We start from the raw sequence: 17587 nt of genomic DNA on the forward strand, positions 1-17587 counted from the left end.
CGTTTTATTTTTCCATTAAGGCCGAACTTAAACCTGTGCTCGAGAGATAGCTGTCCATATACTGATAAGGGATATATGGATTATCGAGAAGGGAGGAGCCAAGGTGGTCCCCTCCAGACTACCTGGATCCGAGAGTGAATAGAAAGTGAATAAAATCACAAACCTACAATATACCTAAAATTTAATTTTATAACTATTAAATTAATTAATATAGGTTTTTTAAATTTAAAACGGCTAATTTAACCTAATATTAATAATAAAAATAATAATTTTGTTTATAGTGGGACTAAAAACAAAACCTTTTGCCGTGGATGGATCGATATAATTAGTCTCTTTTTTTTGTAATTTTTTTAAAATAAAAATAAAAATAATTATTACAAAACTTTTAACAAATGAAAGTAGCACGTGAGATGTTTGTTTCAATCACATTAGAAAAAAAAATTATAATATTTTTTTTTATAAATATTTTTTTGATGGACAATTCTATTTCTATTAAAAATAGGTAAAACATCGTAATAAATTTAATAAATTTTAAAAATTTAAATTTCAATATTAAAATATAATATTTACATACATATATATATTTTATTCATATTTATAGTGAGCATGATGATGCAAGATTTGTGTGGGTGTGGGAACGAGAATATAATCCCATTCTCGGGTACCCTTTAGCTAAAGGAAAAAATCTCGATTTTCCATTTAAACAGGGTTGTATAGGTGTAGGAACGGGAATAACCAGACAAACTGTAGTTGGAAAACTGAGTATTTTTTTTTAGCGTATTTTAATTAATGAAAATAATAAAATGGAAAATAAAAAATGATTATAAAATATATATATATATATAAAAAAAAAAAGTTTTATTAAAAAATGTATAGAGCGAATAGATACTCACACTTTTTTTCTCTTTTTATTTTTCCTTTTTTCCGCTTTTTTACTTTACGCCGTCCATCTCAACGTTCTACAAAATGACCACTCCCGCACGGCTCTTCCCCTTGCTTCCGCCCCTCACTCAGCTACTCCGTTCACACTCAAACCAGACGCCGGCCGGCAATCGCCTCTCCGACGGCTCCAGATCGCTCCACAGTCTCACTCTTAAGTGAGGTGATTCGCATTTTCGGAGTTCGAATTTCACCTAGGCTATTGAAGCTTCAAGCTCCATGGAGCTGAGAAGGTTCGGATTCGAACAATGCAGTTCGTGCATTCTGTTTCTGGTTTCAGGTAATATGGAATTGTGCTTTTTTCTTGGTTTAATTTGTGGATTATTGTGGAATTCTGGAGTGTTGTGAAGGTTTGTGAAATTCTAGCTTGAGATTGTGATTTTGTGAAGGTTTGTTGTTGCTGCCTGTTATGGTGAGTTGTGTTGGAGTGAACTACGGTCAGATAGCGAACAATCTTCCTACTCCGGAGAATGTGATCCCGCTGGTGAAATCAATTGGAGCTACGAAGGTGAAGCTGTACGATGCGAGTCCGAAGGTTCTTCGCGCATTTGCTAATACTAGCGTGGAGTTTATAGTCGGACTTGGAAACGAGTATTTGGCCAAAATGAAGAATACGGCGTGTGCTCAAGAGTGGGTGAAGAATAATGTTCAAGCGTACTTGCCTGGCACTAAAATCACTTCAATCTTCGTCGGAAATGAGGTATTAACCTTCAATGACACTTCTCTTAATGATAATTTACTACCGGCGATGCAGAGCGTGCACACGGCGCTCGTAAATCTAGGGCTAGATAAGCAGGTGGCTGTGACGACAGCGCATTCTTTGGCAATACTTGAAACTTCATATCCGCCTTCCGCCGGAATCTTCCGGAGTGATTTAGTTGATTGTTTGGTACCAATCTTGGATTTCCAAGTCAAGATCGGCTCCCCGTTCTTGATCAATGCGTACCCTTACTTCGCGTACAAGGCGAATCCGAAGCAGGTTTCGCTTGATTTCGTCCTCTTCCAACCGAACCAAGGGGTTTTAGATCCCGGTTCGAATCTTCGCTACGACAACATGTTGTTCGCACAGATCGACGCGGTTTACTCTGCTCTCGACGCTGTTGGTTACAAGAAACTTCCTGTTCACATCTCGGAGACCGGATGGCCGTCGAAGGGAGATGACGACGAGGCCGGTGCGACCCCGGAGAATGCAAAGAAGTACAATGGGAACCTTCTCAAGTACATCTGCCAGAAGAAGGGTACGCCATTGAGGCCGAGCTCGGACCTCAACATTTACGTTTTTGCTTTATTCAATGAGAATATGAAGCCTGGACCAACTTCGGAGAGGAATTATGGGCTCTTTAAGCCTGATGGTACGCCGGTGTATCAGCTCGGATTTTCCCATACCGACGACGTTGGAAACGGGACTCATGGCAATTCCGGCGCGCAGCCTTCGCCGTCGGGATCTCCCACTACCTCCTCAACTGGTTATTTGGCCATTTCCTCCGCCACGGTAAAAATTTTCCGTTACCTTCGTTGTTTTAATGATTATTGCATCTCTTTTCCTTGATTTGCGTGTTTGGTTCATAAAGTGACAGAGATGGAAACAAATATTGGGTTAAGAAAATGGGCTATTGCAGTTTCTATCCCTTAAGCCATACATCTGGGGGTGCACAATTGTCAGCCATGCTTCATCCAATCTATAAAGGGGAGATTGAAATTTTCTGGTCATTGGAAACCGATAAAAATGGGAGAATGAATTGGAAAGAGTTGAGTTGGGGGGCATCTCTGTGATTGATCCATAGTGGGAGCACAGGCCCAATCTTCATTCATTGGATTCTCATCAGTTGATTTTGAGGCCATTCTAACATTTTAATTTGAGCCATATGCATATTCCTATTCCTTGTGTAGTCCACAACAAAATTCCTGTTTTATTTTCATTTTTTACCTTGAAAGCACGAGAGAAATGGGTATAATTTGGCACTTATTAAAATTCTTAAAAGTCGAATGGTACTTTCTTTAAAAAAAACATTCCAATTTGATTTGGGAGCTCAAGCTTTCAAGCTCAGTAGGCTGTTAAATGAGCTTTAGTTCAAACTTTTATATTAGGATCCTTGTAGGCGATGCCATTTTGGAGATGCCCACCTATCTTAAGGGCTCAAATTTCCCCCTTTTCCTGATGCATGTTGAAATTTTACTTGCAAGTGATTTGATACATTTGAGTAAATTCCTGTGACATAAACGCATTGATGGATCTGTTTGAATTACTGTTTATGGAGACTGAAAAACAGCGGTGATTTTTGGTGGCAGGAGAGAAGCCATTGGCTTGGATCCTTCTCAGCGAGCCTGTTTCTGATGCTGTTCAAGTTGCTACTTTGAATTTTAGGAGATGATTTATTTTTCAGTATATTTTTCCGAAAGATGCTTTGGATTTTATTTCATTTATCAGAATCATCAGCCTTTAAAAGCAAATTGGAAGATGCCAAAGAGAATAAGAGGCAGCGTCGGACTTGGGAAAAGGTAAAAATTCTGTTCCTTTCCTTGTACGCGACTTCCTTCTCTTTTATTTCTCTGCCTTCCTTTTTCCCATTCTTTTGTATGTGACCATAACGAAAGTTATTCGGCTTCTCTTTTACTCCGAACAAAAGTTGGAAATTATGAATGCAAAAAATTCTTTTTAGTATCTAAAACAGATAAAATCTTCAGCCCTGTTCAATTTTTATAGAACAATGCTCTCCCTGTAGGCCATTTAGTCATAATTTTTGGCAAGAAATCATGAAAAATCAGGAAGAAAAAAGAAAGAGAACCCTATTCACCATACATTTTTCTTTTCAGGTTTGTGTGATGATTTATATATTCTTTGATTGTTTATGTAAGATAATGAGTTGCCTAAAAATGAAGATTTGATAATGAAAAACTTTTTGTAGGGATTATTAGGATCTTATTTTACAATGTAAAAGCAACAATATAATTGAAAGTTTCTTGAATTTACCAATAGTCACTTAATGGAGTGGGGGTTGAAGAACTGACAGGGCCATGTGACAAAAGAAAAAGCTCAGCTTGGAATTTTTATCATTTCCTTTTTTGTTATGCATTCCATTTCATATTCTGAGTTGGATCTGATCTGTTAATCTCTTCTTTTTTTTTTTCATCCTGCTTTTTACAGGGAGATTTCAGTGCTTTAGTAATTAATAGTTTTGTATGTGAATTGAGTTCGTGGATGGACATAATATCTGGTGGATGGATGATCCAAACTTGTTCTTTGTAATCCCATTTGCTAATGAAATTTTATTAATTTGCAATTTTAGTTTTTGAATTTTTCTAAATTTTACAATCTTGTTCCAAATTTATTGTATCTCTGAATCTTGCTCCATTGTTGCAGATGGAAAATAAACTATAGTCTTTTTTTTTCATCTCACTCAATTTTTTCTGGTTGAGCTCGATGATGCATCATTATCATCGTCAGGAGTATAAAATGGTCGTGAGGCAATAGTCGACAAAGATACGGGGCCAAAAAGACAGTGAATATACATGTAGGTCAATTGTCGTATAGAGACACATCACATAAGAGTTACAAACTTACAAACTATCGTATATATCAAACTTATTAACTACAGCAAAACACTAATCTAATGAACCAAACCGATCGACCATATACATGTAGGTCAATTGTCTCTCAGTTCGGTCGAAGCAAAACAATCCAACCCGATAACACCATCCTGTCAAAGAAAAACCTAAGGATACTTCCTACTCAAAAGTGAAGGCTCCACTAATCATATTGCTCATAAAGTTCATAAACAAGAAATTGAGAACAGAGAGATTTAAAAGTTGAGAAAGGACTTAAACTGTCATTCAAAAATGATAACAAGGGTATTAGCACAAATCAGAGGGTTAGTACAGATATTTAGCATTACACTAAAAGTATCCTTGATGACATGACAGAGGCGGCTCCTATAGCAACACTAGGCCATGTGGTGCATGAAAAGTTGGGAATTTCAGGCTTTTCCAAATTAAATTAATCAGTAACAATAGGAGCATGTAGAAGTAACAACAGAAAGTGGCCAGCAGCCACCATGGGAACAGCTAACAAACAAATGAATGGCAACTGCCACTTCGCCTCTAGAGGCAAGCTTTGCTACAATCTACACTACCCACCTAATCACACAACAAAATTTCTCTCAAAAAGTTAATGAATAGACGAGTATTTTTAATAAAATTAATCCAGTTTTGATGATCAAATTGTATACGCTGCTGAAAACCAGACTATTTTTTATGTACCTCCAACTGTAGAATTCCACGTTTCTTCTGCAAAATCAGATCTATTCTATTTCTTTCCCCTTAGTTTGGCCTGATTAATGCTTAAACCATGAAAAACTAAGCTTCCTTTTAGCCGCCGGAATGAAGCTGAAACAGCACAATCCAGAGTCGTTGCCTCTTCTAGTAGAGGACTTGTGGAGCTTCGTTCCAAGTCAATTTTCAACTCTTTGATAGAACAACAAATAAGCAGCCGATGTCTTTATCTCTTCTTCGCCAACTGGGGAAACATGACTGTCATCGAAGTGGTACCATCTCTTCTCATCGATTAACTGCACATATGAATAACAAAGATCTGAGACCATTATACAAAAATATCGAAAATCAATTCTTGATGGTTTGGTTAGACAATTTAAAATGGGACTAGATTTACTGTTCCAGTAACCGAGACCAGACAAGTGGGGTAGCTTAGATGATGGATTCATCAACAAAAAAGAAAAGAAAAGAAAAGAAAAAGGAGAACTCGGGCCATGAATCTTGTCTTGCAGAGTCCAAGTAGTCAATCCATGTTCGGGGATACATAGAAAGAATTTAAATTCCATACCTTTGCGTATGCAGTGTAGTGACCACCGCCAAGACCACCATAATGGTTGCTAATGGCATATAGGTTGTACAAGTAAGACTTTCCATCATTGCTTTTGACATATTTACTCAAATCAAGATTGTGAATAGGGAAATCCACAAAGGTATCGAGCTTGTTTTTGAGATATCTGCTGTATGAAAAACGTTTCAAGTGAAAAACAATAATCTCTGGCAACTTCCACAAGTCTAGCTTCTTTGTAGCCTGTCTATGCTCCTTGCACCTAGGGCAGTACCTGCGCAAGAGGAAATTTAAGATGTGAGTAAGACAAACTAGAATATTAGTAGAGCCACAATATATCTTGGATATACAAAATAAGATAAACTAAGGGGCATCAACTTACCACATATCATCAGGACCTAAAGGCTCTTCAGTAAGGAAGGCTTCCAAGCAAGAAAATAAAGATATTGCTTCCTGCCGCGTTTTCTTCATGAACCTTGTCTGGTGAACGGGAGGAAGATCCTTGATGTAGCTCACATCATATAATTCATGTTCTCTGTCGGTCCAATCCAAGAAAACCTTTATTAGTGGACCATACTTTATAGCAGAATCCTTGTCAATTGGCTTGCAGCTCAAACCCCTATCATCTGTTAAAAGAAGTTGAAAGGATGGCTCGTTCTCAGATGATGTTTCCTCTTCTTCAATGTCAATTGACTGGGAAACAGACCGAGGACTGCAGTTGGCTGGTTCATCATTCATTTCAGAAACGAAGCCATTTTCTTTGCTACTATGAGCTTTAGTTGAAGAGTACGTTCTTTTCAAGGGAACGAGGATCTTAGACACAGCTGCATTAATGTCGGCTCCACTACGGAACTCTTCTCCCAAATATGTGACTAGAGGAGTTCCAAAAAGCTTTCTCTCCATTCCCTTCAGGCGGTCAGTTGAGCATCTACAGACCAAGTGCCACATTAACAACATTCAGGAAAAATGAAAACAAATAATATGGAATGACAAAACAACTAACTGATAAGTACCGATGTATTTTCTACCATATGAGAACTTGAATTGGACACAAAAAATTAATACTGAGCACATTCACTTTCTTGTTTGAAACACCAAAAATAATAAAAGGAGCACCAAATGATAACTTCAAAGTTGGCTGTACCACACACTAGAAGAATGAGGAAACATTGAGCCACTTATTAACGTGATTTCATTTCAGAGGAATGAACTTATATCCTGCAATTGGAGCAGTCTCCACTTGAAGCAATCAATATAAGATCATTTGCAATTAGATGAATTCTTAGGTCTACCTCATCTGGGGGTTGGTTATTAATATGCAATCTTTCGTGGTGGTGGGTTTACTCTTCCCTCTGCCCAAGGAATTATGTTCTTCTCCATCGAATCATTGATGAGTAATTGTTTCTCATCACTTGAAAAATAAAAAAATAAATGTTTAACCAAAACCAGAGGGAAAAAAACTCAAGGCAGACACTGAGCTGCAAAAAGGAGTAAGCAAACATCATGAACTTGAATAGAGTCTAGAGCGTCCGATTGTCAGGTAGTCCAGCTAAAGTGGGCTTAAAGATGACGTGGCTTATTTAATAATCCCAGATTCAATATGCCTAAAATTCATACTTCATAACCAAACACGCAGACAAACTACAGGTTAGAAACTTAAAAAGAAAGCATACCTTTCCAGCGATCTGTGAATGATCTCGAGCTTTGGTCTTCCAGACTCCCTTTTTGGAAGGCGATATGCAACTAGATACTCTTCATCTTTAATTGAAGTCACAGATTCAAGAGGGTTATCAAAATATTTGTAAATACGGTGATCATAAACCTGACAATGAAAAATTCAGAAATAAGAATTTTTACTACAATAGAAGAAATAAGAACGCAGAAACCAGATGAATTTCATATGCTTACCTCTGCAAGCAGAAGATTTTCATCATTCTTCAAGCAGCATGCAATAGTCAATGCAAGGGTGAGATCTTTGATACAACCATGTCTTTGCACTGTCACAGTGTATGGCATTGGAAGACCACTACCGTCACCATAGAACACAGTCACTGTCACACTGCGAGTGACAGTTGAAGGCAGCGGCAATGATAAATACATAAATGGATCAAAAGTAATTGAGATTTTTCCACATACTGGACAAACCAATGTCGACTTATATTGACCCTGTGAGTTTAACCAGTTGTAAATTATTAGAATATAAATTAATCATTTAAATCTTAACTAAATAGACCAAACCAGAAACAAACATAAGACATCCCACCAATCTCTACTAAATTAATAATACAGCATGTAAATGACTTTAATCAAAATAATAAAGGATAATGTTACTTACGAGAATGAACATGAAAACTTCTTCACACAATTAACATTTATACAACATGGAACTACCTACAGTAATTAACATAGAAACAGTGCCAGGCAGGATGATATGCAATGAGATTCAAATATATCAAAAGCCACTTACTTGACAAACATCTACAATCAAAGAATCATTTCGTGCTCTATGGTATCTCCAACACTCATCTGCAACTTCTGCATCTGGACGACCATCATAATCCTTTGTTTCAAAATAAGGCTTCCGTTTAACACGATTCAAATCTTCATGCAGTCCATCCAGTAAGAAGGCAAGAAGTTCCTGTAGACAGACATCTTATCTAGGTTAAATGATATAAATGAAACCAGATTGACCAAATTCAACATTTTGAAAGATAAATTATTAAAAAAGTAACCATTGTCCCTTTCATATCTTTTTCATCTCATTTTTCCTAATCACAGCATCAGCAGAACACTAAAGTTGATTAATTACGCTTAGAATTTGTGTTAAGAGTTTTGCAAACAAAATGACAACTTCAAAAAATAAAGAAAGAAAATGGACATTCTGAAAGTATGGAGACTAAAATAGACAAAAACTGAATGTATAGGAATAAAAATAGGATTTAAAACCTACTTTGTAATATTAGGACTGATTTAAATATATTTAACTTAAATGCCAGATCATCATTTAAATGTTCACTCAAAAAGCACAATACAACTATATATTCAAACTAGTCATTCTAAAGCATAAGCCATATAGAAGGACAAAATTGTGGGGTTTTGTAGTAAAGCAGAAAGTGAGTTCAAGCCTGAGAAGGGTGACAGAATATATTTTTTCAAAACACTATATACTTGAAAATCATTTCTTTTAAGCATATAAATATTTCAAATTGTAAGATCTCTTTTACGAAGTTTCTAAAAGGACGATCAAAAGAAAAAGGAATAAAAGATGTATTTAGATGACAGAAGAAAAACAAGACAGAGAAGAAAAGATAAGAAAACAGCATTCATAAATGTCCCGAGTGAGATCGCATCATCAAATACTAAGCTTGATAGTTAAAATCTCGTCAGAAGATGGTAGCTTATTGTCCAAGTACCAGAAATGACATAATTAATTCTAAAAGCTTATCAAAACTGTCACCTCAGTATCTTTCTACATTTATCTTAGCATCTGAAGCTCTAATTGCCATTACGTGAATGAAATAAAGCATATGGAGCTTCCAAAAGCTATACAATTATTCATAACTACAGTATCTTAAGAAATTGTTCGATAAATTCAGCTGTTCACAACTAAAACGAAACAATAGAGAATAAAGAGATCACTTAGGAAATGAGAAAGACCATGTAAGATAAAGAATACTACAGATATGTTATGGTACTAACTTGGGAATCATGCTGGTTATAACCACTGAACTGAGGAGCAAAACGAGCCAACTTCCCCTTAAATGCACGTGGTGCAATTGTGGTCTGTCCCAGCGACCATAATTTCCTCAACAAGTCCCCAAAAGCAATGGCTAACTCTCCCTGCAGAAGCATTGAATATACCCACAAAATCAACAAAACCTTACACAAAAGAAAAATAAGCAAAGAATGACTAAACACATATTTTAGAAAAGGAAGATTGAAAACAAGAAAAGACACCTACGTGCATTCCCAAAGGATTATCTGCATTGATCTCTTCAGAATAATCTTGTAAAAAGTACTCTACAAGAGGTGGCGTGTGAACTAAACATTGAAGGGCACTGTTCATGAAACATGTATTTCCTAAATTCTGCAACCCTGCCAAACCACCCTTCTCTCTTTTCTTTGCAGTATTACTAAGATCACTTCTTTCATCCATGTCAGAAACCGATGAGCTCAAAGAACTTCCCTGATAACCATAACTGGATGAATGTCCATTTGACATCACTGGCCCCCCTGCAATTGACAGAGATGATCTTGAAGGTTCAAGAGCTACCAAAGCTAACTCATTTCGAGTGGCATCCATGCCAGTCTGAGTAGGTCCATCAACTTCAAGGAGGATCTGCAGAAGAGGATGTATAACTAAATGAGAATAGATAATTTTAAAATGAACAACTCGAATAAAGTGAATGTGAAACCTATGTTCTCAGATGCATTGTTGATGTATAATGTAATATTTCATAATGGAAAAGAAAGAACAAGAAAACTTAGAAGTACATGAAATGGGTATATGCTTAATATCCCCAACAGAAAACAAACAAGACAATGTAATATCTCCTCTTGCTTGCTCTCCAAAATTCGACTCTCCCAATATGGATGCTACTTTCTGGTGGTTAAATGATTCAGGATCCTATCCTCATAGTCCCTCTCCAGCTTCCTTACAACCAAGGATTAGCTGTACATTCTTCCTCATCAATTGTGCAAGGTGACTTGGAGTCTCAAAACTTCTAAGATATAAAGTCATCATATGGACTCTCCTCCATTGAGCCTTGAATAACAGCAGATGTCATTCGCAAGAGCCATCCACACATGCTCTCATCTCCAAACAGTGTGTTCTCTTCATAAACAGCAATGATGACTATTTCTACATTGTCTCTACAGTATAAAGGGTTGGAATAAGTGGCTGGGTTGTCTTCGAGGCTAAGTGGTGCTTTCCTAAAAGCACTAAAGCTGCAGTCTGAGCAACTTCTTTGCCTGCTTCCATAGTTAGCATCTTATGTAGGGATGGCTATGTTTGGAAGATCTAGATTAAAAGGCAAAGAAGAACTTTTAAGATGTTTTAACAACTAGGACATGCAGGTTATGAGGGTTCATTATACTCATGACTTCTACCCTTTCTAGTTATTTGTCTTTCTGCAGTCCAGAGGTTGGTGGGGCCCACTTCGCTTGTACTTCCATTATCTTAATGAAAGTTGGATCATACATAAAAAATAATAAAATGACTACACTGTAATCTATGATTATTGTCGATTGTAGACAACTTTTTGTAATCCCTTGTCCTGGTGGTTCTCCCTCAGCTTTTGTACGACATCTCACTTATTATCAACAGTTTATTTCTTAAAAAAGAAACACCTTGTAAATTCAGGAAAATGAAGAGGCCACAAAAGGAATCATACCCTATATGCTCTCAAAATCACCATGCTTGCTTTTTTAATTTATTCCACTCTTGTCCTTCCAAATGAAAGAGAGAGTTCGTCCAATATTGTATACAAAGAGAGGGTAATGGATGATATGTTGTAAATATTAGCCTTTGAACTTTCACTCTGCAAATATTTGAGGTGAAAAAAACACATCATGGTCGCAGTCAACACTGCCACTAACGGTAAATTTTACCGTTTCAAACACTTGGTTCTTTCCATATCAACTAACTAAACACATGAGTTAGATCCTAACAGTGTTCAAATGTTATTCAGGAATTTACAAGAATAAGATACCCAAATGGTCGATTATCCAAATTTTGAACATAAAAAATAAGCATCTGATAGATAACAAAGATGACAGATGGTGTATGATAGACACAACCAAAGACACCCAAAGCAATACCTTACAAGAAACACAAGGTTTAATTATGCATTCACCCTACAAAAATGTACACATTCACCCAGAACCAATAAACAGAATATTCAATTCACAAAGCCCAGCCACTCAGAACTTCGCTTCAAAGATCAAAGTCACTCTTCATGGACTCAAGCTTCCACCAAAACACACTACACAATTGTCAATTTCATGTTCAAGCCATGCCCCTCTTCATTCTTCTTACCTCAAAATCCCCCTACAGGCTTATATATGGGGCCACAAGCTCCAATCAGTTACAACTCCGATGTAGGAATAGGGCAACTAATTCTCCTAAAAATTGCATTTCATAGGAATATCCATCTTTTACTCACCAAAGAACATGCTGCTCATGGCATACCACAAAAAATGGACCCAAGCTTTCTAATAAACCCATCAGAAATTTAAGTGATGTACCACATTCAAATTTCATGATCTTCACTACCATTCACGCTTTCTAATAAAAACCAACATTCAAGAAAGAATAATGGTGTCTAGCATGAATGGTAAAAGTAATCAGCTTAACAAGGAGTAAATATTTCCTTAAAATTTCATGATCTTCACTACCATTCAGGCTTTCTAATAAAAGCCAACATTCAAGAAAGAATAATGGTGTCTAGCATGAATGGTAAAAGTAATCAGCTTAACAAGGAGTAAATGTTTCCTTAAAATAGCCACTCATAAGGATTGAACGCAACATAGAAAATGAAAGCAAGAAAGAGTTATCTTTTATCCATACACACTCCCCAAAGCTAATCCTTCTTGGATCAATGCCCATACACTAAATACATTGATAGAATAAGTACTCACATGTTGATCCATCTGCAAGTTTAGTTCTTCGAGGGTTTGGCTTGTCGCATCCAATACTGATTGTTTATGCTGGTTGAAGTAATCCCATATACACGCCTGCTAGTTGCCCAAAAGCAGTGATCCAAATTAGCTGTAAGAGATAATACTAACATCTTTCCGTTTCTACAAAGAAATGTAAAGGAAGAAGCTCAAAAACCTTTTCCTGCTTTATTCCTTTAAGTGCAAACACCTTCTCACGAAGATCAAATACGGTGGCCTGAAAAGCAGAAAGTGGGTAAAAAGAATTCTGCAATTGCTAATAGTATACATGCAGAGAAGAGTAAGACAAATATGCACATTAAATAAATACGAGGACACACAAGCCAGACACATTAAATAAATACGAGGACACACAAGCCAGACTTGATCTGAGACCTAATTAAAGTCTGAAACATCAAAAGTCTATTATAACTGCTGTCTCTCATAGGAGTTTTTTTTCATGTACTCTAATCTTACTTATGATGAAATGAAATGTTAACGCAAATATCACAATCTATTTTCATCAGGAGAAAGCATTGCATTAACAAAATTAACTCATGGTCTTTTGAGACCATAGTAACAATTACAATCCACAATGCTTCTGGAGCTAAAAGAAGAAAGCACAAGCTTGTAACCCTAAACGATTATATGAGAACAAAGTATGCCCAGAAATCAATCAAATACATTCTGGGAAAACAGAAATCATATATAAATTAACAGTAAAATGGACAACATTATCTTTCGTGTGATTAAATCTTATATTCCACCAGTGAGGTTGAAAAACTTTCTGGAATCAGAAGACCATATTAACATAATAAAGGCACAAAAGTAAGGAAAAAGATACGGTAAAAAAGACGTTATATATTATAAACAGAGGCCAGTAAGTTTTATTTAAAAACAAAGAAACATGAACACAAGCACAGTACAGCGACACACCATTTTTTTAAATGAAGGAGTCAAACACGTCGGAGACACATTATCTTTTTTTAAAATATTATTTAGATTATTAAAAGATCCAACCCAAAATACTTAAAGATTTAAATGGTGCATAAAACTCTAGTCATATGAGCCCACTAAAATCCATAAAAGACAGAAGTCAAATATCCCATTAAAAGGCCACAATAATAAAATTTATTAAAAAGTTTCTCACTAAATTATATTTAAAAAAACTAACCTATCCCTAATCCTTTACCCCTCCCCCACCCCCACAATCTTCTTTTCATCCACAGCTCACTTTCATTCGATCTTCCTCCCTCTCCGATGAACTTCACCGCTTCTCTCCAGCACTGTTGCCACCAATTGCTTGATAGGTTTGGGTTTTTGATGTGTCCATGAGTGTGAATGCGTGTCCAAAAACTTTTTAAACGAAAGAATAAAAAAAGAAAGAGGCACGTATTTTAGCGTTGTATCTGTGTCCCAACACATGCCTGACAGAGAAAATCTGTCCTTCCTAGGGGGAGCTGAAGATGGATTAAAGACCATGTTCCAATTCAAAATTTAGTATGTGCTGTTTATTTAATTAGTATTGGGATTACATGGTCTAAAATTCACAAATACTTCTTTATCAACCAAGTTTTGGATCCACTTGCAGAATAAAAGATAAATCAGAAAAAAAAAATGAATATAGCTGCATTTCTTTTTAATTGAGATCAAATAAATACTATAAGGATAGAATCTTACGACCACCATGCACCATCCAAGTTTTTAATGGATCAAAGGATATGTAAAATATGAAGAATACCTTCTTGCTCAATCGTATGATACATTCACTTCCATCTCTGGAATCAATCAATTTTAGACAAAGTAGATAAACCTCCACAAAAAAATTCTTTTGAGTGACACCTTGGGATATCAACTTTCTTGGTAACGGTGGCCCCCCTTTGTACCTAATGTAACAAAATACGTATGTTACAACAACTCTAGCTTCCAAAGTAGTTTTGGGTGAGGAAATCATGTTCATAAAAATAAGACAAACACACATAGAACTTTAATTCCATAGAAAATTGTCATATAAAACAGTTCCATTTCAAGAAGCAATGTACAAGTAGAATACATAAAATAATAAAGAAACAAAATCAAACAAGAGATAAATTAGGAATTGTAGAAAGTGAAATTTGGTAGTTGCAAAAAAGAAAAAAAGAACATTTTAATCGTATGAATATCCAAAATCTTCACCCATGATAATAGTATCAAAAGGGACTCAATCCAACCTCTAGTGCTTGGTAAAGACACTCAAATTACCTTGTTGGATTTCTTGAAACTAAAAGGCCATATTGAGAACTACTCAGTAATCCAGACTGGAAAAGGTTGACATACTTCCTTTTGAATGATAGGCAGGAAATCAGCTTTTATGTAATTTCTGGGGAGAAAAATACCTACTGTTTTTTATGCTTAGAGTGAAGACATTAAGACAAATGGGTGACTCAGTGCAAAGAGAAATCTTGGTGAAGGGAAGACAAAAGATGAGTCTATTACACATGATTGATGGTCTCCTGGTAGAAGGGGGAAATGAAAAATTCTGAAAATTACATACCCTGCGTACATAAGCATTAATCTTTATTTCAGGAACTAAAACTTATCCATCATCCCATAAGGTTCTTTTGTATGAATTAAGAAAGCTGAGAATTCCAAAGAAGGTGGATACTTTGACTTGGATTCTTTTTCTGAAAGGATATAACGCAGCATAAAAAAAAGTAAACCAAATGTCCCTATATTGCCATGATTTTTTTATTTGTTTTTTTTTTCTGGGAAACTACATTACTATAGGTTTCAAGCCATTGTGTTTTGTGAATAAGGGCAGGGGTGGTTCAGTCACAACTACTTACTTCAGCGTCCATACAGTAGAAAATGGTGAGATCACTTGTTTCAATGTTTGAGATGTGTTAGATGCTTGATTTATCAACCTAAGGCAGTGTCCTTACTCCCTCAGTTGTTGTGTAAGCATGGACTCAAAAGGATAGCATACAATACTAAGGAAACAGTATATTTCTAAAACATCATACAACTTCTCAGGATGCGGCAACATCTAGTTCATTTTGCAATCAAATTCCTAATGCAACTAATAAAATTACAGAAGTTTGGTTGCTACTTTTCGGTTCAACCAGGCTCATATTTCAAGTATATAGATTATACAAAGAACCATAGAAAAATATAAGTAGGACTTGAAGCCTGTTGCCTTAAAGATTAATTCTTGATAGAGGGAAGAGGCAACACAACAACAAATAGTATGAGTGGACATCTTACCAATCATACAGTTTTTCCCAAACTGCACTGGGAACCAAAACATAATCCCGTCGTTCCTCCAAAAATCTTTTTAGCTCTAAATCATTATTCTCAGAATCACTTCCATTAACGACTATATCTGAATTGTCAATAGGACCGGGCCTTTCTACCACGTTTGAAGGAACCATATTACAGTGTTGGGAATCAGAAGAATGATCTTTGCTAGAAAATTCTTCAGTAGGCTGTCCAACATATAACTGCCATCTTCTAAACCACCTGCATGTACAACAAAGTGAACATTTCTTGCATTCCAATGAGTCTTTACAATCTACGTGCACAAAAGTTCCTTCAAGTAAATCTCGAAGTAAAACAAGATCTCCCAGGATAAAGAAATCGGACATGATAGGAATTTCGCATAAACATATCAAACATTAACACGCTAGGTACGAATTGAAAAGTGCAGATACGTAAAGCAAGGGCATATTTTTGGACTAGGCTTGAAGAAACGAACCTCATCAAAATTGAACCGAACCAATTTCCAAAACCCACCACGAAATCTTAAAATCCCCCCATCAACAAACTCCTATATTATAATACATTACTACAAGCCACGAAAGGCAGAAGAAGCAATACCGATTAGAAACAACATAGTAGAGATTGCCTTCTTGCAAATTAGACTCGGATTCCTTCCCCAGGTCGGTGACGATCCGATTCTCGACATCTGGGGGGAGTGGCAGGCAGCTTGATCCGCCGTTTTCCATCATAAAACCGGAAGCAGGAACGGTCATGATCAATTCCGCAGGAAGATCCGGAAAAGGTAGGAATCGGAGGAAGAGAGTCCAGATATGGTCAAAGTTGTTGAGAAAAAACGATTTGAATTGTGAATGGGGAACGAAACAGAATGAAAAGAAAAATGGAAGAAAAAGGAAAGAGATGACAGACGAAAAGAAAAAAAAGTATGGATCAAGCGGAATGGTAGGAAGATAAGCTCCGATCTCAGTGCAGAGTTAGAGGGATACGAGAAAAATGGGCGAAAATGGAAGAAAGCGCAAGAAGAAAGGGATATTCGAAGGAACCCTAGCCTAGATTGCAGGGGAAGGTGGGTGAGGAGTCGAGGGGCCGAATTGGAAAATAATAATAATTAATAATAATAATAAATAAATCGAACAAGTATTGAAATCTCAACCGTCATTTTCAACCATAATTTGTGCATGAATCTCATTTCAATTTGGCCTAAATATTACGTGGATTATTCCCTAGCTTTTAATTATATTCCTTTCCTTCCAAATTTTTTACTTTAATCTTTGGTACAAAATTTCTATCCGTCTCTCAGTGAAACGTGGTTGAGGTCTACACGTGTAATCGGGACCTAAGTTGTTCTACATCGAGCGATTTTGTTGCGGAAACCACTACCTTAACTCTTGACAATAAGATACACATAGAAACTGTGAGATCCTACATCGATTGGAGAGAGGAACGAGTGTAAGCGAGGACGCTGGTGGCAAAGAGGGTGGATTGTGAGATCCCACGTCAGTTGGAGAGAAGAACGAAACATTCTTTATAAGGGTGTGGAAACATTTCCGTAACAGACGAGTTTTAAAAACTTTGAGAGGAAGCTGAAAAAGAAAGCCCAAAGAAGACAATATCTGCTAGCGGTGCGCTTGGGCTTTTACAAATTGTATCAGAGAACGTTAAGCCCCAACGGGGAGTGGACACTAGGCGGTGTGCCAACGAGAACGCTAAACCCTGAAGGGGGTGGACACTAGGTGGTGTGCCATGAGGACGCTGGGCTCGAAAGGGGGTGGATTGTGAGCTGAAAGAGAAAGCCCAAATATGACAATACCTGCTAGTGGTGGGGTTGTAGTATTACAAATGGTATCAGAGAAAGGTTTCTGGTAGTGTGCCGGCGAGGACGCTAAGTCCCAAAGGGAGTGG

The 17587-nt window shown here is 36.6% G+C and overlaps 2 protein-coding genes and 1 long non-coding RNA gene across 9 annotated transcripts; 1 reads left to right on the plus strand and 2 right to left on the minus strand.

Annotated features, from left to right (window-relative positions):
- Positions 1 to 914: 914 nt before the first annotated feature.
- LOC111435754 (glucan endo-1,3-beta-glucosidase 11-like) lies at positions 915 to 4225 on the plus strand. 6 transcript variants are annotated; one of them, XM_023073271.1, is made up of 4 exons: positions 915 to 1219; positions 1329 to 2431; positions 3229 to 3438; positions 3846 to 4225. In XM_023073271.1, the coding sequence occupies exons 1-3, from the start codon at positions 1159 to 1161 to the stop codon at positions 3295 to 3297; spliced, it is 1233 nt and encodes a 410-aa protein (XP_022929039.1). In that variant the 5' UTR covers positions 915 to 1158; the 3' UTR covers positions 3298 to 3438; positions 3846 to 4225. The 6 variants fall into 6 exon arrangements, with proteins under 6 accessions (XP_022929039.1, XP_022929040.1, XP_022929042.1 ...); XM_023073272.1 differs by having other exon boundaries at positions 3917 to 4225; XM_023073274.1 differs by having other exon boundaries at positions 4085 to 4225.
- Positions 2911 to 3270, minus strand: LOC111435757. Its single transcript, XR_002709114.1, has 2 exons — positions 3187 to 3270; positions 2911 to 3115 (listed from the first exon to the last, which is right to left on the minus strand). It is a non-coding gene; the product is annotated as an uncharacterized LOC111435757 (long non-coding RNA).
- A 539-nt stretch (positions 4226 to 4764) lies between the features above and the next one.
- LOC111435751 (ubiquitin carboxyl-terminal hydrolase 9-like) lies at positions 4765 to 16786 on the minus strand. Of its 2 annotated transcripts, none has more exons than XM_023073264.1 (13): positions 16286 to 16786; positions 15674 to 15928; positions 14172 to 14316; positions 12609 to 12668; positions 12413 to 12511; positions 9735 to 10112; positions 9473 to 9613; positions 8241 to 8411; positions 7682 to 7939; positions 7447 to 7595; positions 6156 to 6701; positions 5777 to 6047; positions 4765 to 5504 (listed from the first exon to the last, which is right to left on the minus strand). In XM_023073264.1, exons 1-13 carry the CDS (start codon positions 16438 to 16440, stop codon positions 5388 to 5390), a joined length of 2745 nt encoding a protein of 914 aa, XP_022929032.1. In that variant the 5' UTR covers positions 16441 to 16786; the 3' UTR covers positions 4765 to 5387. The 2 variants fall into 2 exon arrangements, with proteins under 2 accessions (XP_022929032.1, XP_022929033.1); XM_023073265.1 differs by having other exon boundaries at positions 4806 to 5504; positions 12413 to 12508; positions 16286 to 16440.
- Positions 16787 to 17587: the final 801 nt, after the last annotated feature.

Source organism: Cucurbita moschata, unplaced genomic scaffold, assembly GCF_002738365.1.
Source record: "Cucurbita moschata cultivar Rifu unplaced genomic scaffold, Cmos_1.0 Cmo_Scf00050, whole genome shotgun sequence".
In the NCBI taxonomy this organism is placed as follows: domain Eukaryota; kingdom Viridiplantae; phylum Streptophyta; class Magnoliopsida; order Cucurbitales; family Cucurbitaceae; genus Cucurbita; species Cucurbita moschata.

Bases quoted from the DNA above. Each gene is read 5' to 3' on its own strand.
- LOC111435754 (XM_023073271.1), top strand. From the start codon at position 1,159: ATGGAGCTGAGAAGGTTCGGATTCGAACAATGCAGTTCGTGCATTCTG. The intron at 1,220-1,328 runs GTAATATGGAAT...GATTTTGTGAAG, and splicing joins CATTCTGTTTCTGGTTTCAG to GTTTGTTGTTGCTGCCTGTT. The intron at 2,432-3,228 runs GTAAAAATTTTC...TTTTGGTGGCAG, and splicing joins TGGCCATTTCCTCCGCCACG to GAGAGAAGCCATTGGCTTGG.
- LOC111435751 (XM_023073264.1), bottom strand. From the start codon at position 16,440: ATGACCGTTCCTGCTTCCGGTTTTATGATGGAAAACGGCGGATCAAGC. The intron at 12,669-14,171 runs GTATTCTTCATA...TCTGCTTTTCAG, and splicing joins TCATACGATTGAGCAAGAAG to GCCACCGTATTTGATCTTCG. The intron at 5,505-5,776 runs GTATGGAATTTA...TCATATGTGCAG, and splicing joins ACTACACTGCATACGCAAAG to TTAATCGATGAGAAGAGATG.